We start from the raw sequence: 26920 nt of genomic DNA on the forward strand, positions 1-26920 counted from the left end.
TATCATAGTGACTTTCCCCCCTTGCTGCTTCTGGTCTTTTCAGATGCAAGGCTAATTGCCTCTACCCATCTTGCTGTGATAGCAATTCTACTGAGGCACACTTTAAAAGATGCAATCCAAAAGATGTTCACTTGTAATTATAAAGTGGATAATTGTGTGCTGTTTCTTTCTGAATTTCAGTAATTGCAAGTATCCAGGCTTAGCTGTCTCCCATGCTGCTGATTGGCTACAAGGGGTAGCAGTGGGACTAAACTTTATAGAAAAGTCATGGAGAGCTCATTCTCATAAGCACTTAGGCAAAGTTAATAACTCACAATACGTTTTTCCCTTCATTTGGTCCCCCAGACGGTACAACAAAGTAAAAATGGTACAGATGAAGAGTTGACAAATATGGTTTGTGAGGGACAGAAGCTACTTTTAACATCAGTCCTTCCCCCTTTCGCTTATTTTTTGAGTGGGTAGGGATTATTTAATTTAGGCAGTTGGATTAAACCGTCATCCATCAATGCCATATGCTAGAAATGCTTGATAAGAGATTGAATAATTTGACTATCTAGGCCAGTGTTTCTCAACCTTGGCAACTTTAAGACGATGGACTTCAACTCCCAGAATTCCCCAGCCAGCTACTCTGGCTAGGGAATCCTGGGAGTTGAGGTCCACAGGTCTTAAAGTTGCCAAGGTTGAGAAACAATGATCTAGACCAATACTGTATGGCAGCAGTGGATTTTCATAGCCTTTTCTGAATTGTTTTAGCTGAAAGCGTCAGGGATTAAAGCTCACACTTCCTGCCATGAAGACATGAGCTTTGCCACTAAACTATAGATTTTCTGCTTGATGGTGTCCCTGATCTAATCCACCCCCTTGCCTACTGCTAAAATGCCAGATTGTATGAACCTTTGGCCTAAACTACAAATGCAATTATTTTGTTATTTTCTGGCTTTATCTTGAGCCGGCTCAAGAGAGAGACTGACTTTTCAGCTCCACGGTGGGATTGAAAGACCTTGGAATGGGGAAGACAGAACTGATGGCAACTGGATTTTTAAATTTTATCCTCAAGACTGCGGAAAAAGGGAAGGCAAAGATTTCAGGACAGCTTTGGGAGGGAAATCCAAGGCTATAACAATACACCATCCAGTTCCATCTATGTATTAGCCACCTTCTATTCTTTCTACATTTGCCATTTGTTATTCTTGTTACATGGGACTTAAAATGAGAACTAACTTTGTAACAATAATATTGCTCAAACTGCTTAAGAATAGGATCGTTATATTTGCTTTCCTTTTTCTATTTTTAGGGCTATATCTAACAACATTTGTGTGTGTCTGTGTGTATTTGAATATAGTGAGAGCTATGTTGCCAACAGTATGTTATGCTACTTCTAATCTTGGTTTGGCAGTTTTACTGTTAGTTCAAGATGCAGAGTGGGCGAAAGTCTTGCTGATGCTGCCAGGTATGTTTGTTAGGGTAAAATGAACAATGCTAAAAATTGTCTATCTTGGATCTAAATGTTCTGATTGAATAGGTTTAAGGTGGTAGCTTGTGTGATTTGGGTTCTACATTTTTACAGCTTGCCATCCCATTTCATCTTGCTAATACCTCTGCAGAAATTCCAATAAGTACACTGAAGTCTTTTTTTTTTTTTAACTAAAGAAACCAAACAATAAAACTGCTTGGTTTCTGTTTACTTGTAGGTCTCCTGTTTCTTCAGAAGATCAAGGTAAGAATCCATTTTCATAAATTCCTACACTGAATTTAAAATTGATTCTGGTGGGAAGGGGGCAGTAAAGCTATATCTGAAGAAGAATTTGGGGTATAGAAATAAGTAAATTTTGATGTAGACATGAATATAGCTCCTCTGTGATTTCAGTTAAATATATATAGTCTATCCTGTTTTGTAGAAAAGCCACGAGTGTGCTTCAGTTCTGTGATAAATCTGGTTCAATAAACTTGCATTTTGCTGAAGTAACATTGTTTGGAATATAACTTATGTTATTCATTACTATTAATCCTTGGTCTGTAGGGAAAAATGGGATGATAATAATGATTGTGAGCATTTATATTTCATTTTAGAAGGTTTATCCTCATTCTCAATCATCTCTACAATGCTTCACAAGTCACAGAGGCATTATTTCCCCATCCTGCAAGACAGCAATTGTACGAATGGGGTGGTTAGGGGCTCAGAATAATGTGGTTTGCCTAAAGCTGTCTTGGACATAAGACCTTTGAAGTGTGATTTCATAACGTTAAGAGAGCACATACTGTTCTCTTCCATCTTTCCACTGCTGAGTGATATGTTTATTTCACTAGATCCTTGCCAAAACCTTGCCTCTTATTCCCATGCTTCAGAGGAAACATTACATTTAATAGTCTGTCCTGGATACCCATATCAAGCAGCTTGTCCATGGACATTGATTCACTGCTTGGTGTTACAGGATTTCCTTACTTTATCTTATTACTTTCTCGTTTTATCTATTAATTGAGTGTCAGATGACAGATAAAGCACTTCCTTGTGCTCTTCTTGATTTTAATCCTCAATAACTGTCCGAACTATCTATTTTTCTTTTTTACTTTCACTATTTTCTTCCTCTGCACAAACTCCTTTCATGTTCCATTTACCACCTGTGCCACTGTGACCAGGGACCTACACTACAGCTTGATCAATATCCTTAACCACTCCAGAACTATAAAAGCAATTTATGAGCTTACTTTGAAAGAAAGAATCAAAGCTGTAACCACTCTTCACGTATCATATCAAGGACATTAAAAGCTTCTGCTTAATGATGGTGAAATAGCTGGTCCAGGAAACACACTATAGTACCACAGAGGAGCACCCTTAAAAGGCAAGAGCAAGAACTGAGATTTCTCTTTCTGATATCAGAATAACTGGTACTGATGCTTTAAAAACTGCAGTTTTCAGGAGAAGAATTTATATCAGCATAGCCTTGCCTCAGGGTGTTCTATAAGTGACTTGATGGCCTTCACTGGCTACTAAGGAATGTACCAGCCTTAACTGGCCACTATACTAGTCTGATCTCCTCCTCCTCCTATTACTTTAAGGCTCCCATTCCAGCAATGCTTCAGAAAAATCCTGTTGTATCAACATTCCTCTGCTATCTGTCAGGCACTTTGGCAGCTACCTAAAACTGAAAGTGATTCTTTTCCAAGCATAAGTCTCACAGAGAATGTCTCATTAGCAAGACTTACCAAGTTGGAAGGATAGGGGGGTTACAAACCTTCCAGCAACTGAATTTTTGCCATTTAGAACCAATATTTCCCCATGTACAATTTCTTTTCTGACAGCCTTCCTGTGATCTAGCAAGGATATAGGTATTTTCATTGATAATGGAGAAGCTTGTAGCTGGCTGTTTACATAACAATCTCCTGAATCTTTATCAGTCTGGGCACTGACTGTTACACCATCCTACCAAACCCTGACCATGGATGTGGCTGAGTTTTGGGGGTGATTCACCCTGGTTCCTATTCATATTTTCAATCTTCCTGCACTTAGAGATTACCCTATGGATAGGTCAGACTGGCAGATATTATAGCTCCATGCCTATGAGACTCTGTTCCACTTGAAATGAATTATGCACCATTACTGCATATGTTTAAGTAGTTTTAAGTAGTTACTTAATGACATTTGCTTTTTATTGAATAACATTCTTTACTGGATACAGTATCTGGTTTATGGTACATGCTGGGCTGAAGATGGCTTCTAATTACTATCAATTTTTAGATGTTTGTATCAATTGTAGTTTTTATTTTATGTTGTGCCTTTATGTTTTGGAAGACTTCTTGAGAGTATTTGAGTATAAAAGGCTGACAACCATTTTTTAAATCTTATGTAGCTTTTTTACTAAACATTTTTCTCCCTTGATTCAAGGTGAAACTACAAGTTATGTTGAATAGGAAGGATAAATCTAAGCAGCTGTTTTTTTGTTTTACTTGAATCCACCTTGAGACACTTGATGTGGGAGGTTTTAAGCTTGTCCTTCTCAGCCTTAATAATAAAAAGATTGCTGCTCCTTGAATAAAATGATGGCTATAGGTAAACAACACTAATAATTTTTTTGTTAATATTTTTTAAAATCTGCCCCGAGCATCTATAATAGACTTGGTCAGTGTTTTGTAAATGTTTTTTTTCTCTCAGGACCCTTTCTCACTTTTAAACATTATGGAGGACCCCAAAAGAGCTTTTGTTTGTATGGGTTATATTTATTGATATTTACTGTTTTAAAAATTAAAATCGACTCATTTGCTGCTGCTGCTGCTTCTCACCATTGTTTGCTGGGATCTTAATATTATACTATTTTTCAGCATAAGCTGACAAATAATTCTGAATTCATGGACTTCTGAGAGAGTCTTGGTGGACCACCAGGGTCCTAAGACCACACTTTAAGAAACATTGGACTAGTCTATTATGGGCTGGACAATGTTATTTATTACAGTTCTACTCAATCCTTTTTATGAACAGCTTAGGACAGCCAATTATACTTCCCAAACTGAGGGAAGTTGGTAGCTGGTCCCTAGTCTCATGTGATTCATTTTCACTAAAGATGCTGAGGAATTAAAGCCAAGTCATGGGATCTATCATTAAACTATCACTGAGCTATAGTCTCTTTATAGTTCTTACCTGACCAAGTTAATCACCTTGTCCTCCTTTCAAGTAATTCTCTCAAGAATTACTGTCTCTGCATGTATTATTATTATTATTATTATTATTATTATTATTACTACTACTACTATTATATTTGATGAACATTTGCAATTCAGTGGAATTGCTTCCTATGATTAGAAAGATAAATAGTTCCAACCATTTACTGGACTTGTTATAATATTAGCTTACAGCTTATACCACATTCTTCAATATTCCCCTTTTTTGTACTCCATTGTTGGCAAAAGTTACTTTCTTATATCAAGCCATGCCAGTAACTTGCTTAACACAGTATAATCTGCAATGCAGGTCTTTCCTTCTGCAGTTTATACAAGTCAACACACAGCCCTTCCTAGGATGTACTTTCCTTTGCAGTCGGAATGTACAGCTGATTTGCATCCAGGTTGCAGCTTCCTCTTTTCAGAGTCAGTGACAAAAAGGAGAGAAGATAAAATTCCTGCATTGATTGCAATTCCTTGGGGTCTTTGCTGACAAAGAAACAAGTGTGAAACTCTCTACATGAGTAGAAGCCACCTGTGGTATTCTGAGCAGTGAATAAGGGGCTGCACAGCCTGAGAGCTAGAAGGAAAAGTTCAACACGGAAGAGTGTAACTTATTGCTTCAGACTCTGTAGTCTGGGGAGGAATGGGTCAGGGTCAGAAACATCACTACAAATATTGTAAAAAAAATGGTTTATCTCCCTGAAATATGACATCCCCTTCAGTTGCTTTCTCAGTTTCCTGCCTCCATGCTTTGGCTTATTATTCTGATGGTCTGTTCATATATAGTATACATAGAACCACAGATGTTTGGGTGAATGTCTGTAAAGGAAAAAAGGGGAGTGGGCAGAAGCATACAAACCAACCTAATTCCTTTCTCTTTAAGAATAATTTTATTAAAGATTACAATTTACAACAATAAAAACTAGTACAAACTAAAAAAAATGAAAAATAAAAAATAGAAGGTGCAGAAAAGAAGGAAAAAAGAAAAAATAGAAAAGAAAAAAGAAGAATATAGTAAAGAAAAAGAAGAGAAATATATGAAGAGGTGACTGTCCCCTTCATCACAAGTATAAACGATTGTAGTAACTTATCACCTTCTCTTAAAATACTACAAATGATCTCTTCTTCTCATATCCCATCTGTTATCTATAAACAAATCCATAAAGCCTCATCATTTCAGTCCTGATGTCAGCAAAAGTCCATTAAAGGTTAGCAGAGATAACAACTTATCCATTTTAACTTTGATCAAATAAACCAACTTTATATTCATTCCTTTTACTTCTAACCATCTTGATTTTTAGTCCCTTCAAATAATGTCCTAGAACTTGATTTCTTTCTTTTTTTCTTTATCTCTTCTCACAATATTCTTCAAAACTTTAACAAACCTCTTTTGTAAAGCCAATATAGGAAAATTATCCAGGTCACTCTCTTGGATTGTTATTTGTATATCTGTTTTAATTATTAAGACATCAGCCAGTTTCTTTTGTATGTCCAGTGTAACATCTTTTTCCATGTCATTCTTGTGGCCTGTCATTTTGAAATCCACTTTCAAATCAGTTTCAATCATGCCAGGTAATACTCGTTCCCCTTCCATAACATCTTTTAAATACAGTCTATCTATAGATGCAGACACTCTTAAAATTAACTTCTGGGTCCATTGTTCAAAAATATCCTTTAATATGTCCAATGTTAAAATATTTTGCTTCATTCTGTATTTGCAACTCAAGTTTGAATGTTCTTCTCCTTTAATTGTAATCTTTAGTTCCTTCTAGTTCCCTCTAGTGTCCAATTTTTAAAGTCTTATTATGTTTTCTTTTTTCTTTAAAGAATTAAAAACAAAAGCATTTTCCCATGGGAAGGATTCTTTATAATTAATTTAAAAATCTTATTTCAATTTTATCTGGACCCTTGGTCTGTTTGTAACTTTCTAAAACCAAAGTTTTAATCACCCTTTTGCTGTTTATTCCAGAAAAAAAATTAAGTCCTTAAACTTGTATTTAAAACTTCTGCTGAGGATTGAAGGAAACTCACCTGGTGCTGTAAAAAGGTTCCTAATAGCTGAAAAGCAGTTAATAGGCAATATCTGAAAGTGATTAGAAAAGGAAGTATGTGAACCCAGTGTCCTTTCAAAAGCGCCAACCTCAGTTTGAATAAGATAGCTATTCCCAAGTCTCTCAGAGCTCTAAACCGGCCAGAGACCACCGTCTTGTAGTCTCCTAGCAAGGAGCAAGTATCTCGAGCACTTGTGGGCAATCTCAAGTCTTCTCCTTGTCTGGAGAGGAATTATAAAGAGCCGGTCTACTCACTGGTTCAGCTGTGGTTGTTGGCTCCATCTTCAGTTCATCATTTCTTCCCTGGAAGTCCACAAACCAACCTAATTCCACCGTGCCTCCTCATGTGCTGGTTCTATTTCTAAGCTTAGAGTATTCAGCCTGCATACTTGAGAGTCTCTACACTGTTAGGGACCTGATGTCATTTTATTAAACATGAAAGGGATGTAATTGAACCTAGCTTGTGTGGAGATTTGGATTTGAAAATAATTCCTCCAGAATGTGCTGGAAGCAGATTTAGGTATTTCATTCTGGCAAATCCACAGTGGAATGAATGCTAGCTAGTACAAAATCTAGCTAATATTTGTCCATCCATCCATCCACCCGTCCATGGCAGGAGCAGACAGTGGTTGTGCTTAATTTCACACATTTTAGAAAGTAGCTTAGAAACAGCAGACACTGTTGGGATACATGAATTTGCAATCTAATGCAGTATATTAGATTAGGTTTGATTTCATGCAGCTGCTTAAAACATAAAACATTTTAGCTTAATTTTGTGGCATTTAGATGAAAAGAAGTTACTGATTAAACTGCCTCTTTCTTTTAAAATTCATTGCTTTGAAGAGGAATGGGTGGTTCCATACAACTTCAAATGAAAAGCCGCTAAACTTTGGGAAGGTAACATGGAAACCATTCAAATAGCAATTGAATTATGTTTCTAAATGTGTTCTATAGTAGAAGCTGAGAGAGCACCAGGAGAAATTTCTGCCCACAGGTTTTTATTTTGATTAATTAAACACTTTGGGAAGAAAGAGCTCACATATTCTTTTTGGAAAGAACATTCAGGGCAGGCTCCCATTGGGGATGAAATTGCTTGAGATGAGACCCTGAGCTTTCAACTCCTTTCTTACCTCCTCAGCTCAGGAAAGGGCTAAAATGGCTCAGAAAGAATTTTGCTGGTAGGAGGCCATAAGGAGGCCACCTGTGGCTTTTTTACTCTTAGATCCAGATCACATGCATCTTTAGAAATATCCCATTCCTCACACTGTATGCCAAAATGTATACAGATGCTTAAAATCCTTACAAGTGATAAAGTCATCACGACATGACTCAGTTACCTATGGTGACTCTTTTAAGTCTTTTCAGACTTGCTTGGTATGTTTCACATCTGTACCCTTTTTTTAGGGGGGTCTTTTCTTCTTTTTTCCATTTTCTCTCTCTTTTTCACCCACATTCTTAATTACCGCAAAACAAAACAGTGCTGCTAGTGCAACCACATCAGGTCACATTTCAGAGCCAACCCACAAGCTATGGATATGAAAGATAGTGAGGAAGTCATTGGAAAGAAAATGTTTTGCCATTGCCAGCATTTGTTTGTACAGTTGCACTCTACTGTTGTTGGATCTGCTCTAGGAGATGGTCTCAGACTAAGCCAAAAGAGCTTAGAGACACCATCCATTGCAAAACCTCAGGAAGGTAAGGGAGAAGTAGTAAATGCAAGTGTTACTTCTCTCTCTCTCTTTTGAATGCTGTCTACAGATGGCTTCATTGCCTGCCTCATCTTCTGAACCACTGGTAGTTCAAAATTTCATAAAACTAGAGTTTGGTTTACGTTGCATTGTTGAATAAACCACAACTTCTCAGGGTTGACACATTACACTAAGCTACAACCAAGAAAATACTTTAGGGCTTCTATGTGTGAATCCAGGTGTTTAAATGCAGAGTTCCCTCTGAACTAAAGTGTGGTTAATTTGGGACTTCACTTCTGTTGTGTGCTCAGTCACTTTGTGCTAGAGATTTTTTCCTGAAAACCTCTCTATGCTTGGGTTCTCATTCTAAGTAGCACATCTTAATTTCCATACAGATTGCATATACACATACATACTGTATATATCATTCATTCAAGTTAAAATAAATGCCAATGTTGGTGGAGTAAATGAAATTTCACCAACTTCTTGCCTTAACAGTGAGGTCTCTTCACAATAAAATATCCAAAAGTCCATTATCTTGTGAGTTGCTGAAAGAACCAACTTGATTTTAAGTTGCTTTAAATTTCAAGGCAAACTCCCTTGATTTGCAGGTTCTGGAACAATGTACATCTTGGAATATTATTATAGTTTGGATTTCAGATTTTTATGAATGTTGTCATATAGTTCTTGGTTTAAAAATGTATTTTAACTTTTTAGGATAAAATACATTTAAAAATTATGCAGATAAAATGCACTAGAAATACTCTTCAAATATGCATTTAAATACAACTTTGTGCAATTTTTAATGGTTTTTACAAAAATGCAAATAAATATAGAAATTTAGAATTGACTCATGGATACAGAATTGACTCATGGATGAAGGTAACCAAAATTAGCCTTCCCCATCCATTCCTGTCTGTCTTGAGCAAAAGGAAAGAGGGAGTCCCATATTTAAGCAACTTTCCTTAGTATGCATTTTCATGTTTCAATTATAAATTCATAATTTAATGAATTGTTTTATCTTTGAATACAGATTAAGTAAAGAGATTTGTATTTCCTTTTCATGTTATCCATCTTGAATAGTTCATTAGCTGAAAAATGGGATAGAAATACAATGAGCAAACAATTGTTAAAACCAAGAAGGTTAAGGAGGCCTTTAAATTAAGAAAAGGCAGGAATCTGGCTATTGAAGTAGAGGAGTTCTGAATGATCAAGAGATCATGTATTTAGGTATGGAGGTCTGAACTTTTATAACTTTTACCCTAAACATTTATTTTAAAATACATCTTTCCATCATAGTTTTTCTCTCACCAATGTAACATTTTTTTTTCAGAGAATGATATAGAATCCATGGGTCTCTATACTCTCCTCCTATTCTTTGCTTTCAAATTCACATCATTATCTACATAGTCTTCTCCAACTTGGCATCTTCTAGAAGTGCTGAACAGAAAGCTGTATTTCCACTTCCTAATTCCTTCAAAGTATTTTGAAGCTGGCTAGGTTTGTCTTCTCTTCTGTCAACCTTGGCTGAAAATGGCTGGCAAAGCTATGAGCCACCTGTGCTGCCTTTAGTGAACCAGTAGCAAATTCATCGTTTAGTCACTGTTCTTCCTAATGGCTGAATTATGGCAACTCTTGGAATAACTAAAATCATGTTACCCATGTTCCATGCAGAAAGGAGAAAAAATACTCTGCCCCAGATGCTGTGTGCATCTGTCTGTTTTGTAGGCAACTTGAGGGAAGAGCTGACTAGATGTCATTCTTCCTGTATTAAAGACTGTGATGATGGTATGACCCCATAGTTTGACACCCAAGGGTTTTTCCTAATAGTTGTAACCATGATTGTATGTTGTATTATGAGCCCTCTATGTGTATATGCATATTGCGTGAGAGAAGGGCTTGTTTGAGCCCAGAGGCTGAAAGATAGATGAAGCATGAATTTGGTGCATGCATCACATGTAGGAGTTGTTTTGGTTCTGCAATTCAAATGTGGAAATTGTGAAACTGATTAGATGGATTAAAATCAGGTTGTCTGTGAAATCTGCTAAAGTCGTCCAATGTCAAGCTATCTGCCCCAAGGACCTCCCACATTGCACAAAACCTATACTTTCTGATCTGAGCTGCACCACATCTGAGACATAAGAAAATTGGCTTGGCTGTTCAAGACAACCTCATGTGGACACAGTGGCATGGCTCCAGTGCCAGACTGGCTCCAGTGCCATGTGAGGAGGAGATCCTATAACTCCTGGAATTCCTAGTCAGCCCAAGCTGGCTGGGAATTCACAGCACTGTAATCCAAGGTATATGGAAAGCACCAGGCTGAGCTAAATTAACATTCACACAGTGAGAGACAAAGAAAGGAGGACAAAGGAAGGAAAAAAATAGATCTGTAAAGCTTTCTTTTTCTTTTAAAATATGAAGTCTATTTTAGCTTCTTTTGTATTCTATTTTCATGTAAGTTATCAGATATATTTTTTTAATAAAAAGAAGCTGTGCCATTTGAATAAAATGGTTGCATATTCCAGATGACAGATAAAGCCCAATTTAGACTTGAACCCTGTATTTATTTAAATGGAAATAAATCCAATTTAACTTAATGGAGTTTATTTCTGAGGTGACACATATTGCATTCCATAGTTAAACCCTTATTGGATTCTTAATTTTCCCATTCTAGATGTTTTCTGCCTTAGTAATGTTCTTCTGATTGAAAATATTAGCCAGTACTTTGCTCTATCCCTTCTTTATTTCATCTGCTTTCATTGAAAAACTCTACAAGAACAAAGAAAAATGTTCCATTTATCAGACCTAGAACTGTAGGACACTGTTTTTTTTCTAAGAATAGAAATGCAATTTGATTTACTGTCAAAAAACAGTGTCTTATATTCAGAGATTATAAATTGTCATCCCCAAAAGTGTCACTACTATTATCAGTTCAGTTATGATGAATATTAACAGTTAACAGCATTAAGAACAATTCTTAATCATGTTAATTATAAAACATTATTAATTCAGTTTTATACTTAATTTGGGTCCTGCTGTCACTTTTTTTTTCTTGTTACCTACCACGTATGTAATTTTTAGATATTTCACTGTTTGTTTTTAATGTTAAATTCTGGCAAAGCTTAAAACGCATTTAGAATCTGAATCTGAATTGGAATCTGAATCTGAATTGGAATCTGAATCTGAATTGGAATCTGAATCTGAACAATCTGAATTTGAATATCATGGGTGGCCAAGAAAACAAACAAATGGATCATCAGACAAATCAACCAGGTTTCTCACTGGATGACCAGCTCAAATTATCCTACTTTGGACACATTATGTAAAGACCTGGGTCTCTGGAGAAGTCCACAATGCTCAGAAAGAAGAAGATGGCCAGCAGCAAGATGGATGGTCCCAGTTACAGTGGCAAAAGATGCACTTTTGGAAGACCTGAAGAACCTTGTTGGGGACAGATTGTAATGGAGAAAATCTACTGTATCTATGTGATCATTAAGAGTTGACATCCATTTGCTGGCACGTCATCAATCAATTTCAATTAATTAAACTGAAGAAATGTGGTTAAACATGCTGGGAAATTAGAGCATGTAGCATGGTGTGGTATATCTAGATTGACTATATATATCTATCGATATCTATCGATATATATTTGCATTTTTTTCCATCTGCATCTTTCTATTCAATTCTCAAGACTTCCTCAATAATAGGATTTGAAGTAAAGGAGCAGCAGTAGGAATGGAGTTATGAGAACTAAAAATTATCTATTTTTCTATATATCTATGCTTCTTTTTCCTCATTTTTAAATGGAAGGAATGATTTACCCATGTTTCTTTCTTCTAGAAAAGCTGAGACTTTGAATACTGCAGAGGATGCAAACAGTGTTTTTAAGCTAATGTACAAATGAACATGTCAGGAATCTTGGAATGCTGAAGCAATTGTGGATTGGGGAATACTGGAAAAGAAATTAATAATGTGTTTGTTAATAAATGTTCTAGCAGGGGGTAGCACCTGGCTGATATCCTTTGCACTGAGCCAGGTCTGGTTAAGACTTGAATGCAAGACTTTGCATATTTTGCTTATGAGGTAGAGAATTTCAAATTAGTATTTTTATATTAAAATGCAGATACAGCAACTTTCTATTCCATCCCAGATGATATATTTATAGAACTTCTTGGAACCACAACTGTTATCATCATGCATGATTTGTCTAGTTTTTTAAAAGTTTTTTTCTGTAATAAGAAAGTCTTCCTCACAAAGACACTTGGATAAAGTTTATTGTTTCCAGTTAAACTTGGTTGTAACAGAGTGAACTAATAATATAATGGGCAATGAATAGAAAAGCTCTTCCATTTAGTGAATAAGCCACTTTGAAACTGTTCTTCAAAGCTATGGAATGCAATGCTTAAAAAATGCACATCTTTTGAGCATCACTTTCTTATAATCCACAGTAAACAGAATGTATTATTTCTGTACAATATTGGTTACAGTTGTACTAACAGTTATACAAGAGAAAGTCTGTTTGTTCATAAGGGCAGTTATGCAAAGTTTACTAATGGACTGGCAGGAGGGCATTCAAGGCAAAAAGCAAAAAAGAGGTTGAAAGATGTAGAGAACGCAAGTTGTTTCTTTCATAGTCCAGGACTACCAAATAAGAAAATGGATATCTATTGATATTCTTACCAGTTCAAGAAAATGCATTGCCAGTGAAGTGTTTTCACCAGTTAGCTGAATGGAAAGAAGACTTAGATCTGCATTTCTGTCAGTCTTGAGATGGGGATGCGGAGAAGGTTCATCAAGAGCAAATCCACTTTACCTTATCAAAGAGCAATAAAACATTTCTATTTCTTACTGTGAATGCTCATCCAAGAAAAAGTCAAGGAAACAATTACTTCATTTCAGTGTTTGTCAAATGGAATAATGCTTTGCGACATCTTCAAAGCCCGAGGATACTTTATGGCATGATAAAATGTGTGCATAATTCATGTTTGGTATTGTGCAGCAATAACACTTGTCATCCTCTGAATATATGCATTTTTAAAAGCTGTCTTTTACCCATAATTGCACATTGGGAGCATCAACCAATTTCTTTTCCCTAGAGCTTAGCCAAGATGAAACTACTTACCTCCTTTGTTGAATGCTTTGCATTGAGCAAGAAGTGCACAGGTGAAAGAGGGTTATTGTAAATAAAAGAGGACTACCACAAATAGACACTTGGCAATTTGTTGCAGAAAATTGGGAAAATAACAGCAAACGTTTTATTGGGTATTGTCAATATGAAGTTTGGGGCAACACAAGGTTCAGATTTCACACTTGGACAGCCTTTCTGCTGGACTTTGAAGACGCAGGATAGAAAGAGTATTGATGCTTTCGAACTTTGGAGTGTTGGAGAAATCTCCTGAGAATGCCATAGATAACCAAAAAAACATAGAAGAAATAAATTCAGAGTTGACTGAAGGCACAAATGACCAGGCTCAAATGATATTTGAAACTGACCTTAATCTTTGGATTGGAAGTATATACAGTGGTACCTCGGGTCACGAACTTAATTCGTTCCGCGACTCTGGTTGCAACCCGAATTGGTTGCGACCCGAATCAAATTTTCCCATAAGGTTCAATGTAAATACGGTTAATCCAGTCTGAACCATATGTATTTTTTTTTTAAAACCACAAAAATATGAAACAAAATACAGTACAGTGCAGTACGAAGAGGGAGAACGCAAACCTTGCTCGAGGCGACTTCTGGCGTGGAGGACAGGAAGGCGGGTGGGGAGGTGGTTATTGCTTGGAGGGAGAGTCCCCCTCCCTACAGGAAGCCACGACCACGTGTCACGGCAGAGAAAATGGCCGCGGATCCTGTTCGTCACCTGATGCGGAGTTCGCGGACGGAAGCAAAACTTTGTGAACGGTGCTGGTCGTGACCCGAATTGGTCGTGAACAGAAGCGTTCGTGACCCGAGGTACCACTGTATATTTTTTCATCCTAGTGTTTTTCCCTCATGTGCAGGGTCCGTTTTTTTCCCCAGATCAACCAAATGTTGATCATTGGTTGCAACAGGAATTGACCAACCAGCTTGTCGCCCGAGCCTGATGTCAGTGGCTGAGAGAGAGTGACTGGCCCAAAGTCACCCAGCCGGCTTTCATGCCTAAGGTGGGACTAGAACTCCCAGTCTCCTGGTTTCTAGCCTGGAGTCTTAACCACTAGACCAAACTGGCTCTCGATTTGGGTTTCAAATGGCTATTTAAAATCAATAAGCACACTACCCCCCCCCCCCACACACACACTAGATTTGGATTTCAGTACCTAGTGTGTTTTTTTAGTGTGCTTATTGATTTTTAAATAGACAGTTTACTTCTTTTTTCTTTTCTTTTTTCTGTGTGGTGCCCTGTGCCTGTGGGGTTGGCTAGGCTCAAAATGTAACGCTGCTCTGATTTTTTTTTTTTTTAATTTCTATACCACCAAGGGATAAAAAACTTTGGATGAAGAGATCTGAACTTGTTTTTGTAAGTAGAAGACAGGGTTATAAAGGTGAAGATGGTAGAACTATATATGGAATTTAATGTGCAAGAAAACATTTTCCCATTTACTATGGGCTAGTGTGCAGCTGCACAGTTTTTTAGCCCTTAAAAACTAAACAACTCACCTAGCGGCATCTGTTTCTCAGTTAAAATGGCTGCTGGATGCTTTTCAAAAGCCCTGCATATATTGGCACAAAATTGCCTTATTGAATCTCTTCTTCTTATAGTTTGGATGTTACATTTTCCAGGCTGCACAAATAAAAGATCAAATATAGAAATGCCACTGAACTCTTAATCAGAAGTCTGATGCAAGCAAATCCTCCTCTTGTTATATACACACAGTTTTTAAGGCCCTCTTGAATAAGACACATTTGTTAATTTTTTGGTTTGGTTCCCCCCCCCCTTTTTTTCCATGTTAGTTGCTCTTGCAGAGATTTTAACATATTTGTAGTGCTATTCCTGGAGTAATAATTAGGTCCTTGTGGAATTCTTTCCATGCAGGTGCCAGCCCAGCCCAGTACTGTAAAAATTCTCTGCCAATTTGTTAGTGCTTATTCATTCTTCAGACTCTAGTTGAGTCAACTGTCTCTACTCAGGGACAAAGCAGGGCTTCTTTTATATCCCTCCAATTATGCAAATCCAACTTTTTTGTTTGTTGATGAGATGAGATGAGATGAGATACCTAAATCTATGAATCTGCTAACATTTTGCTGGGTAAAAAGGAAAGTGAACCATTATGGTTTTGTTTTGTGTGAGCTGCCCAGAGTCCCCCATTGGGGGGAGATGGGTGGGGAGAAATTTAATAAATAATGTATTTTATTTATTTAATAAATAAATAAATAAAATAAATTATAAGGTATGACAGCAGAAGGTTTGCAATTATTTCTACTTTTATTTTTAAAAAGTTTTGGTACCAGCTTATTGCCGTTCTTCCACTGAATAGGAATGTCATCCGTTAAATGGGGATGCCATACCATGATTGGTCAGTGGAGGAAACTGTATTTTTCTTCCAGTATGGTAAGGCCCAGGGAACAATGGCAACTCATAATGCAATATAGTTCCCATTGGAAAAGCTTGAAAGCTTGTGGTCCAATTCAGTTGAAGCATTTGGAAAATTGGGAGCGAAGACAGCTCAGTTTTAAAACCTCTGGTGCTGTGACCCTTCCTAAATTACTAGATTTTGTCCCCTGCCCTTAAGGTTTCAGAAAATTTGTGCAAGGGACATTCTGGAATTCTGGATAGGTGCGTTCTTATACAGTTTATTTGTTCTGTTACTAAAATGGATGGATGAATGGATGGATGGATGGATGGATGGATGGATGGATGGATGACGTGCCATCAAGTTGGTGTTGATTCTAATCGACCACATAGATCAGTGTTTCTCAACCTCAGCAACTTTGAGATGTGCAGACTTAAAATCTGAAGCAAAACTTTGTGTGTAGACTCCTGAGAATATTGTGGATAGCCAATAAAACAAACTTTGATCATTGAACAAATCAACCCAGAGTTCTTACTTGAGGCACAAATGACCAGGCTTAAATTATTCTACTTCAGACACATTATGTGAAGACCCAGCTCTGTGGACAAGGCTCTAATGCTGGGAAAGGTAGAAGAAAAGAAGAGAAGAGGACATCAGCAGCTAGGTGGATAGATTCAGTTACAGTGGTGATGAGTGCACCATTGGGAGGCTTGAAAGAACAGGTTAGGGATAGATTGTCTTGGAGAAAATCTATCTATGTGGTCGCTAGGAGTAAAAAATGACTTGATGGCACATACTCAATCATCAAGAATTAGTGGAATGGCTCAGTTTTCTGCATATTCTCATGCATCCCCCTTCTTTGATGTTGGTGTTATTTTCCAATCCCTAGTCTTCTTCTATATTTGTTGACAGAGAGCTAGTAGCACTGCCTTTTCTCTCATAGCTTTGAACAATTCAGGGGGCATTTCAGTTGCACCTGGTCCGTTCTTATTTGATGGTTGGGCTATTGCTTGTTGTACCTCATGTCTGGAGTTGGTTCTTCTCTCTACAAGTCATTCAGGGATCTTGGGGGGCGGGTGTCAAAAAAGTCAAGATGGCAACTGCATAACCAAAGCCCTCCTTCTTTTTCTTTCATCATCCCCATGACACATAAAATGGGCAGGGCTTCAAACACTCACTTGCAGTCACCATCTTGACTTTTTGACCCCCCACTGTAGACATCTCTGCTGTTATTCTAAACTCCCCCCCTTTTTTTTTTAGTATTGTCATGCATCTTTTTTTAACCTTTTGATTTCTATTATGTCTTCTGTGATTAGTCCTGCATATTCCTACCATAGCTGTAAATTTTCCTGGGATGTTTATTTCCTCTTCCTTGCTATTTTTCTCTATTTATTCATATTCTTGACTGAGATATAGTTCCTTGCCTCTCTCTTTTTCATTGTGGTTGGAGGTTTGCATTCAGGTGACATACATCTTCCTTGCTCAAGGCTTTATTTTATTTTATTTTATTTTATTTTATTTTATTTTATTTTTTTACATCTTTAGCTATCATGAGAGTTTATTCTGAAAACCTCTTGGATCGTTTCCCTCTTGATCTTTGGGCATTTTCCCCCCCTCACTTCAGTCTTTATGATGTCTCTTATCAGTTACTATAGTTTCTTAGGTAAAGTATATGGAATTGTTTTGTTTTGTTTCATTGATCTTATATTTTGACTGTATGTCCTCCAAGTCAAATCTTTGTGCCACAGTTTTTCGTTTTAATTTTCCAAATTTAATCCAAATATTTGACACCAATAATGCATGATCTGTTCTACAATCTGCACCTGGAACTCTCCTGGCTGACTGGATTTTATTCTTCCATCTTCTGTTTCCTATTATGTTTGATTCCAGTGTTGTGCATCCAGTGATGTCCATGTACATATGCTGATTAAAGCAAGCATTGGCAATAAACAATATCTTCTCATTGTAGTGTTTGCTCATACCAAATGTTCTTGTAATTCCAAGTTACTCCATTACTCTAACTTATGCATTTCAGACATCCATTAGTAGCATTCAGGCTCTTTGTTTTGATGCTGCAGAAAAGCATCTCTTGCAATTTGCCACAGAATTGCTCAAAGTCTTCCATTGTTGCATCTGTACTAGGTACATACACAAGTATAGTGTTGATATATATCCACTAATTTTAATAATTATGAGTCTTTGTTTATAGGGTTATAACTGAACAGTTACTTAGAGATGCCATTCTTTAGAGTCCTTACCATTCCATTCCTTCTTACGGTGTCATGCTCTGAATATGTAATCAGTTGCTTTAAAGTGTTCCATCCTGGTCTATTTAAATTCACTTACCCCTAAACTTCCAGTTTAGTATGCTTTATGTCTACTTTGACAATTTCAGGTTTCCTTTGGTTCATACTTCTCAAATTCCATGTTCCAGTTACGTGTGTCCATGTAAGATGAGGAATTTCTCTTTCACTTCTTGCACCATTAGTAACCAGTTGTCCTTGGAGATATGATCTGGTCACTCCAAATCTGACTGAAAGAATTGCATTCTTGTGGTTCTAGCTTTCTGATATTATCATCAGGCACCCAAAATCTTCTAAATGTTTCAGACATATTCATACCATTTTCATGGCATTCTTCTGTTTGACTTTAGAATTGCTTCTCTTAGGTAGGTTAGCTTCCCTCAAACCTACAGAGTGTATATATTGTGGATCACAATTAGCTTCATGCCTCCCTTTTGACTTTACCAAGAAAGGTGATCTAACCCAGAGCTCATGTTTGTAAGATCATTGAAATTACTGAGACCTTCCACTATGTAGGGTGGAAATTCCATCAAATCTAATTTGTCTTTCTAGTTTCAGCACACTGTTATGCTCAGTTTGTTGAAAGAACATCTCACAGGGTTGTGTAGAATTTTTAGATGAGAGGGTAGATTTTCAGCACCAAATTCTTATTTCTGGACTTGTTCCTTTTCTGATTAGTCTGTTTTAATACTTTGCTGGAATTTTTCTGCATTTCCTACCATTGTTTCTTAATTTGATGAAGAACATGCTTTGATTTTTGTTCAGAGCAGAAGAATATTGTAATGAAATTCTCATGGTGGGCTGTGGAATTCATGTACTAATGTCATTTGATGAAGTGGTTAAGAAGTATATAAGTGAATGCCCTATTCCTACAGCATTACAGCCTTCATTCAATCACAAAAGAAGACATAATGAAGTTCCTAATTTTTTCTCAGGGCAGTTGGAAAGCCTACAGAATAATGGGGGGAAATGTAGCAATACATAACAGTAGTTTTTGCCATCTTGGAACAAGAAACTAGGGGGGAAAAAAACTGGAAAAGAAACTCTAAAGAAATTTCTGATAATTCTCCCTGACAATGAGGTAGGAAAACAGATACCTCTTCTGAAACAAATAAAATTTTGATAAATTGAAGGACGGATTTTGGCACAATTTTAGTCTATTTGACATTGTCTGCTAAGAAGAAGTAACAAAGAATTGCACCTTACTTCTTTATACATTCTGAGTGGATTCCTTTTGTGTAAATTCCCAGAGTATGTGATTTATAATTTGATTATTGAATTAATGCTTTTGGCCAGGGATAACTTTAAATTTTTGACATGGCTTAAGAAGAGCTTTGTGTTCTCCAGTCACTTGAATTTTGAACATTCGTTAGTCCAAGAATAAACATAGCTTCAATTTAGATGGGTAATCATCAAGAACCTGGAATAGGTTCAGATAAGGGCAGTAATGATGATCCAGGAACTAGAAACAGCCTATGAAAAGCAACTGAAGAAGCTAGGCACCTTTAGTCTTGAGAACAGAAGACCAGAGAAGATATGATAGCACAATTACTCAAAGAATGTCAGAATATCAAGACCTTTTATTGTTCCAGAGTATAAGAATAATGAGTATAAGTTGTTGGGAAGGCAGATTCCAGTTGAATCTTAGAAAAAAAGTCTTGATAATAAGAATAGTTTGCAAGTAGTTCCCAGATGTGTTCAAGCAAAGGCTGGACAGCTTTCTGTCAGAGAAGCTCTAAATTAGAGACCTCCACTGAGTGAAAGTTGGATTTCATGGTCTAAATGGCTTTTTCCAACAATACAATTCTGTGATTCAGTTGCTATTGTTACTGCAATGTCTGTTTCAACTTTTTGACAAAACCATCCAATTCTGCAGATGCCTCTATTGCTGTAGGTTTTTTTTACACATGCACAGTATTAATGTTTTTGCACCTATGAGCCATTCTGAAAATTAGGGCAAATGGTTAAAAAAGGAGAAAAGTCTCTTTGTCTGTTTCTCACTTGACCTAATGTTAGTTAAATGATCTCTGTGTTTAAGAGACAGAGAATTTCCTTTCTCTCTCTCTCTCTCTCTCTCTTACACAACACACACACACATACATACACACAATGTAGTTTAGGTAGAAGTGAGGCTTTTGTATCCTCACATATTTCTTAATAAATCTAGCTTTTACTTCAAATATAATGAATGTCTATTAGCATTCATTGTTAGCTGGGCCATATCCATACTCTGCACCCAAGGCATATTAAACTATATTATGAGTAATTACCTTTACTTAAGTAGGATGTTCTGCAATGTAATTACTCAGTATTCTTTCTGTACTCAGCTTATGTTCAGGAGCATATTTTCTTACAAGGACTCCTGCGGAATTCAAATCAAACAGTTAATTAAAGCACAAACTAATTTGAGCCTCAAAATGCATTGTTAAAAAGCCTTGGAAGATCATGTCTCTAGAATATCAGCCTCCAGAATATATTCTATTAACATAATCAAGAAAAATGAATGCCTCTTATGTCAATAATAATTATGAATGCTAATAATGTCTCCTTATGTCCTTTGCAGCACTTTTACAGTCAGTAATAGCTGGCGATAATCTAAGAGTAAGTAAAAGAAGCTATTATACTGTATATCATTTTGTGTTGATATGTGTTGATATGTGTGTTACTAACTATGGGTTTTTATACACCATACAGTTACCTCCAGAGTACTTCCATGTCACTGTTTTGCTCTACATTGGGATCAATTCCAGATCTGATAGAGCTCATAATATTGTACATTTTGGGTAGCATAGTTGATTTATTTCTAACTTTGCTTCAGGTTATTACAAAGCATAGCAAGCGTGGTGTTCTCCTTCAAATTGTTGCAGTTCTAAAACCCTTATGGGAATATTTGGTGGGAATGCTTTCTTTGCCTTGCCTGCTGGCAGCCCTTAACTTCTCTCATCCACCCTGCCCCCACCCACAGAAATTCGGCATCCTGTTCCTGGATCTCATCGATCTTTGGGATAGCTCCAGAAGATTGATTCCTTGGTCTTTCATCCAGTGACCACTAGTGGGCTTTAGAGTAGAGAAAGTAAGCAAGGGATTCCCTTTGTTCTTTTCCTTTGCTCTGCTCTGCTTTCCCTCGTTTGGAGGAATAACACTTTTAGGTTTTTCTTTTCAGCTTGCTTTCTACAAGAAGAACTTTCTTCCACCTATTTTTCCCCCACCATGAGGGCAGCTCAGAGTTACAGGCTGTAACTTTATAAAATTGACTTAACCTTTTGGCTGTTAAACTTAAATCTCTTAAATCTTAACTCTTAAATCTCTTTCAGATGCTCTTGACAGCTGTAAATGAACTGCTAAATATAAACTCCGTGAACAAACTGGAGGATGCTAACCAGGGTTATCTCAGTTTTTTTCTCTACAGATTTTTCTTGCATAAGCCAGTTAGAAATGGTCTCCACCCTCTCCCAGTTCAGTCACCATGGAAACATAGAACCACATCTATTAGGAAATGCACTTGGCAGTAAAGGAGAAGCTTGAACAACTGATTCCTTGCCTCCCTTTAAAAACGTCCAGTGCTTTGATAAAGATGGTTAACAAATGCAAATTAACTTCAGCTTTGCAAGGACACATTGTATGCTAGCTGTTAATGCACCTGATTGGAATGAAAGGTCCTGTGATGAGTATTATCCTAAATCTAATAATGCATTGCCTATAAGGTCCTATTTCTTGTTACTTTTGTAATGCTTCTCATTCTTTATTGTCATGCTCTACATTAGGAATGCACACCCTGAGGCTTCAGGGCTGCACGATGTCTAATAAAGTCTTGGTTGAGCCTTCAGAGCCTTTCCAAAATTTTTAACTCTTTTGTTTGTTTTATGTGACCAAGGAGAAGAATTATTATTATTTTTGTAAGCCTTTGAGACAGTCCTGTCTCCTGGTGACTGCCTGGACAAGGCCTTGTAATTTTCTTGGCAAGATTTTTCAGAAGTGGTTTGCCATTGCCACCTTCTTCCTAGGACTGAGAGAGAGTGGCTGGCCCAAAGTCATCCAGCTGGGTTTGTGCCTAAGGCAGAACTAGAGCTCACCGTCTCCTGATTTCTAGCCTGATGTCTTAACCGCTACACCAAAGTGGCTCTTAGTCAATAAATACATGACTAATAATCACATTAATACATTCAATGTGATTAAATAACAAAATCCAATTTAGTTTTTGTCTTAGCATTGCTCATTTCTTTGAGCTGTCCCTGCCTATATTTTTGAGTCCAATCCCTGATATCCCATTTAAGTGCCAACCTCTGTTTGAAAGGGTTGTGTTTCTCTATCCTGAAATTCCTTTCTAATCTTTTTTTTTTTTTAAAAAAGCTGACACTTAAAGAATAGGCAGTCACAAGTACCCCAGAATGTTAGTAACACTGCAGCTTCAAAGACCATTAATGAAGTTTAGGTTAGACTCAAGCAGCTGCCAGGATAAGCAAAGTGCACCATCTCATGATTTGATATATGACCAGCTTAATAGTACATTATCTGCTCCCCTTTGCACTTCATTGCAATTTCAGTATTTGCTGTGAGTGCAGTTCAGTTATTAAACAGGTTCTAAGAACACCAAGTCTGATCTATGTCCCCTAATGCCAGAGTGGAAAAGAGAGAGGATTTCCCCCCACCTGCCGTGGTCATTATTCTTTGTTTTGCAACAGCTGAAGCTCAATTCAAGGGATACATTTCTCTGGTTGGCGGATTGCGCTTATTTCAGATTTAATTTTTCTTTTCAATGTAACTGTAAATGTATGCATTGTTTTTTGTTTCAGGCAAGCTGTCCAGTGAGTAAGGGGTATTCCTACAATTTTGTTGGTACTTGACAGAGGCCTTCTAATCTCACTTCCTTTCCTGCTCTAGAACTCTTAGTAGATGGAGACACAGTTGTGACCAATTTAAATCCATAGAATATCACCCTGCAAAATCTGCCCAACCATAACTCACAGGTTTTCCCCAACCTATCACCTTCCAGATGCGTTGAGATGGTTTTGTCCAGAATTCCCACCCAGAGTGACCACCTTCTCAAGACCAGGTTGGAAAAGGCTGCCATATGCACTGTAAAATAACCAGACCATAAGTGTTTTGATCTTGGACCAAAAAGCAGTGTCCAGTTAGGGGCCTGCACCTTTGACCTTGACTGATCTCAGCAAATGAAAAGAGAAGGACGGTCATCCAAAAAAAAAAAAAGGAAACTTAAAAATGCTCTCTCATTCTATCCCACATCAGCAGCTATAAAGCACAAATCTGTATGCAGTTTGCCTCTCTCCTCTATCTCTGTGAATCTGCACTTGCTGCCATTGCTGCATTTGGTGAGGCAAGCTGCTGAATGCACTCATTTATGACCACTGCTTAAATGAAATGATTTTGAATAATTACATTTTTTCCCTTCTATTTCAGTTCATAGAATGCTGTAAAAAAGGAGCTAATCTGTTAATCCGGGGACCTGATCACTGTTCCTTGCTTCATCATGCAGCCAAGACTGGGCATGGTGAGATTGTGAAATACATTCTAGACCATGGTGAGTGAATTATTCACCCTGGTTCACCCATTACAGGTTTGAATGAGCAGTAGCATTTAAGGGAGCAGATAAGGGTCTTGCCAAACTGGTTGCTGGCTTGTTTCTCGCTCTAAGCCTGTCTTATGAAGTAGCCCTCTGAAGAGTTATATATGAATAGTGGAAAATGCCTCAAATTTCAGAGATGGATGAGGCTCCTGATGCTGGAACTAGGGAAGAAGCTCTGCCCAATTCTCCTTCCTCCTAATATGGCTTGTACAGAAATAGTTTTACAGAGACCTTTACAGCTGTGGCTGAAAGAAACTCAGGAGGCCCTTTTTCAGCATATGCACGCTCCCTTTCATCTGAAAATCTGGAACAAAAGTTGAATAGTCATGGTAAGTGGTGGATAACAAAACTTACATTAACTTACATTTTGATTGTGATGCTTTTCCATTACAGTCAAAAGGTTTTACAAGAGCTTAATATGGCTGGAACTATGTCTTGAATATATTATGGTTGGTTGCTCAATTGGCCAGATGTTTAGACTTGATTTGGCATTTTTGTCCACCTATTGAGTCCTTTACAAGGATCTGGGATAGGCACATGCTGTTGTTGAATGGTGTTAAAGGTATCGTCGCAGGATGTAAACTGTTCCAAGTAAATCTGTCTTTTGCAATTGACTGATGGTGATTTTGTCAAAGCTCTTCAAGTGGTGCTCCAGATGGTCTTCAAGTGGTGCTCCAGATGTTTTGGGATTGCACCCAAGGTGCCTATTACTACTACCACTACTTCTCCTCCTCCTCCTCTTTTATTATTATTTAAAGCTGAGCAAATATCAGTATGTGGAGTCTGTGTAGCTCTGTAAAAATAAAAGGAATTACCAATATTCGTTTGGAAAAGAAGTCCCAGATCAGCTATTGCCTGTGATTGTTATACTTCTCCATAAGAATAATTTATAGAGAAATATGCAAATACCTGAAACAACTATGCCAGTATATTTTATTTTATCCATAGCTGATAAAAAGCAATCCCAGAAGTTATTGCTTTGTGTATGTGTGTGTGTGTGTATGTTGGCTGAATAATTGCAATCAGTTCTTAATGGGGTAATCCCTGAAAATGCCATAACACCTTTTGTGCTGAAACAAGATTGCTTAGAGCAAATTGCTTACTTCTCCCATAATCCTGGAACTCCAGGGGAACACCTTTTAGAAGCCTTTCCATGGGAACATATAACATCAACAGCCTTTCCTACTTCTTTAGTGCAGGGATCTAGACCAGTGTTTCTCAACCTCAGCAACTTTAAGATGTGTGAATTTCAATCCCAGAATGCCTCAGCCAGCATGCTCACAAACTCACTATGCTGGCTGCGGAATTCTGGGAGTTGAAGTCCACACATCTTAAAGTTGCTGAGGTTGAGAAACACTGGTCTAGACTATGGAACAACTTGCCTTTGATGTGGAGGGTGGTTCTCTCCTTCTTACAGTTTATTTTACCAGGCCTTTTAGAATTTTTAAGTTTCTTAGCTGGGATTGAATGGTTAATTACTTTGGATTTCCATGTATATTGATATTTCTAAGCCAGGAATCAAGACTATATTGAACGTACATCTACACAAGCTATAAAATGCAACTGGGCAGCATAGACATATTAAAATAATAACTGAAGAAATAAGAGGCTTCTGGGTTATGGTTTTCTTATGATAGGCGGCACTAGAAAAGAAAGAAATAATTTATGAACTCCTAAGATCGTGAGAGCCAGTTTGGTGTAGTGGTGAAGGCACCAGTCTAGAATCCTGGAGACTGGGAGTTCTAGTCCCACCTTAGGTGTGAAGCCAGCTGTGTGACCTTGGGCCAGTCACACTGTCTCAGCCCTAGGAAGCAGGCAATGGCAAACCATTTCTGAAATCTTGACAAGAAAACTGCAAGAACTTGCCCAGGCAGTTGCCAGGAGTCAACAATGACTTGAAGGCTCACAAACCCAAGATAATAAATTCCATTAAAACCATAGCAATAATTATGGTTCCAAATTCAAAAAATAAATAAAAATGACATTTTATTTTATTTTTTAAAAACCCAGCCTCTGGGTTTCAGTTGATTAAAGAATGTTTTTTAAAAAGCAAAATATAAAAGTACCATCAGGTAGAGCATACATCCTCATCTAAATATTGTAGCTTAAAACTGGGTTTCCCCAAAGTGATATAGCTTGGACTTGGGGTTTATTCCAGCCTATTTTTTTCCTCTTTACATATGTGCAAAATAGCAGATAGGCTTTTGCAAATGCATAAAGTACATTTTTTTAAAACATAGGTCACCTGATCGCTAGCCTTCCACTTATAGGGTCCAAAAAAAAGTTGCCCTCTTTCTTCTCTCCCTTCTGACCAGAAAATTATTTTTGTATTTTGTAAGGATGTGTTTTTTATTCCTCCCTGAAAGGTGCAATTCAGGACTACAGACTACGCTTAGGGAAACAACTGCTTAAACAATGGTTGCATTTCATCAAAATGAAATGGCATTGGAAACAACTTTCAAAAAGCTGCCTTTTGAGATGTTGAAGGATGCAGAAAAAAATCTGTGCTTGTTGTGGAAATGGACTATTCTCTTAAATACCTTCTTTTTAGCCTCCACTTATGGTAGTGTAGCATATCATCATCATCATCATCTTCATCATCACCATCATCATGCTTAAAATAGCTCTTAACTCTCACCATTATTTATATTGTTTCCTCATGGATTACAGTACTAAAAATTGGTCAGTTGAACTTTTTTATCCATAGTGGTTTCTAGATGTGTGTGGAATGTGCGTGATTATAGCCACCATGCTGGGTTCTTTCTGACCTGTCCTTTCCCACACATCTGTTTCTGTATTAACCATACATATGTCATAAATGTTGGGGATTGCACAAGAAAGTAGATTGGTGGCATGTAATGGGACCAGGGTAAGTATCTCTTTGTTTGGCAGGTAATATATAATTATCTAGCCCCCAGGCTAGAAAGCAGGAGACTGTGAGTTCAGTTCCAACTTAGCCATGAAAGCTGGCTGGGTGACTTCGGGCCAGTCACTCTCTCTCAGCCCCACTCACCTCACAGGGTTGTTGTTGTGGGGAAAATAGGAGGAGGAAAGAGTATTAGGTATGTTCACCGCCTTGAGTTATTTATAAAAATAATAAAGGCGGGATTAAAAAAAAATAATATGGGGGTAGGATTGTTGGGA

The 26920-nt window shown here is 37.3% G+C and overlaps 1 protein-coding gene across 1 annotated transcript in view; it reads left to right on the forward strand.

Moving 5' to 3' along the window:
• Positions 1 to 26920, forward strand: part of DGKI (diacylglycerol kinase iota) — a 184540-nt gene that overhangs the window by 144979 nt on the left and 12641 nt on the right. Inside the window, exons 28-30 of the mRNA XM_088141517.1 lie at positions 1692 to 1717; positions 20756 to 20793; positions 23611 to 23731. Of these exons, the coding sequence (XP_087997643.1) occupies positions 1692 to 1717; positions 20756 to 20793; positions 23611 to 23731 (185 nt within the window). The remainder of the gene's footprint in view (positions 1 to 1691; positions 1718 to 20755; positions 20794 to 23610; positions 23732 to 26920) is intronic.

This window comes from Python bivittatus, unplaced genomic scaffold, assembly GCF_059951505.1.
Source record: "Python bivittatus isolate LINGU-HERP-01145 unplaced genomic scaffold, Pbiv_v1 ctg000330_np1212, whole genome shotgun sequence".
NCBI lineage: Eukaryota > Metazoa > Chordata > Lepidosauria > Squamata > Pythonidae > Python > Python bivittatus.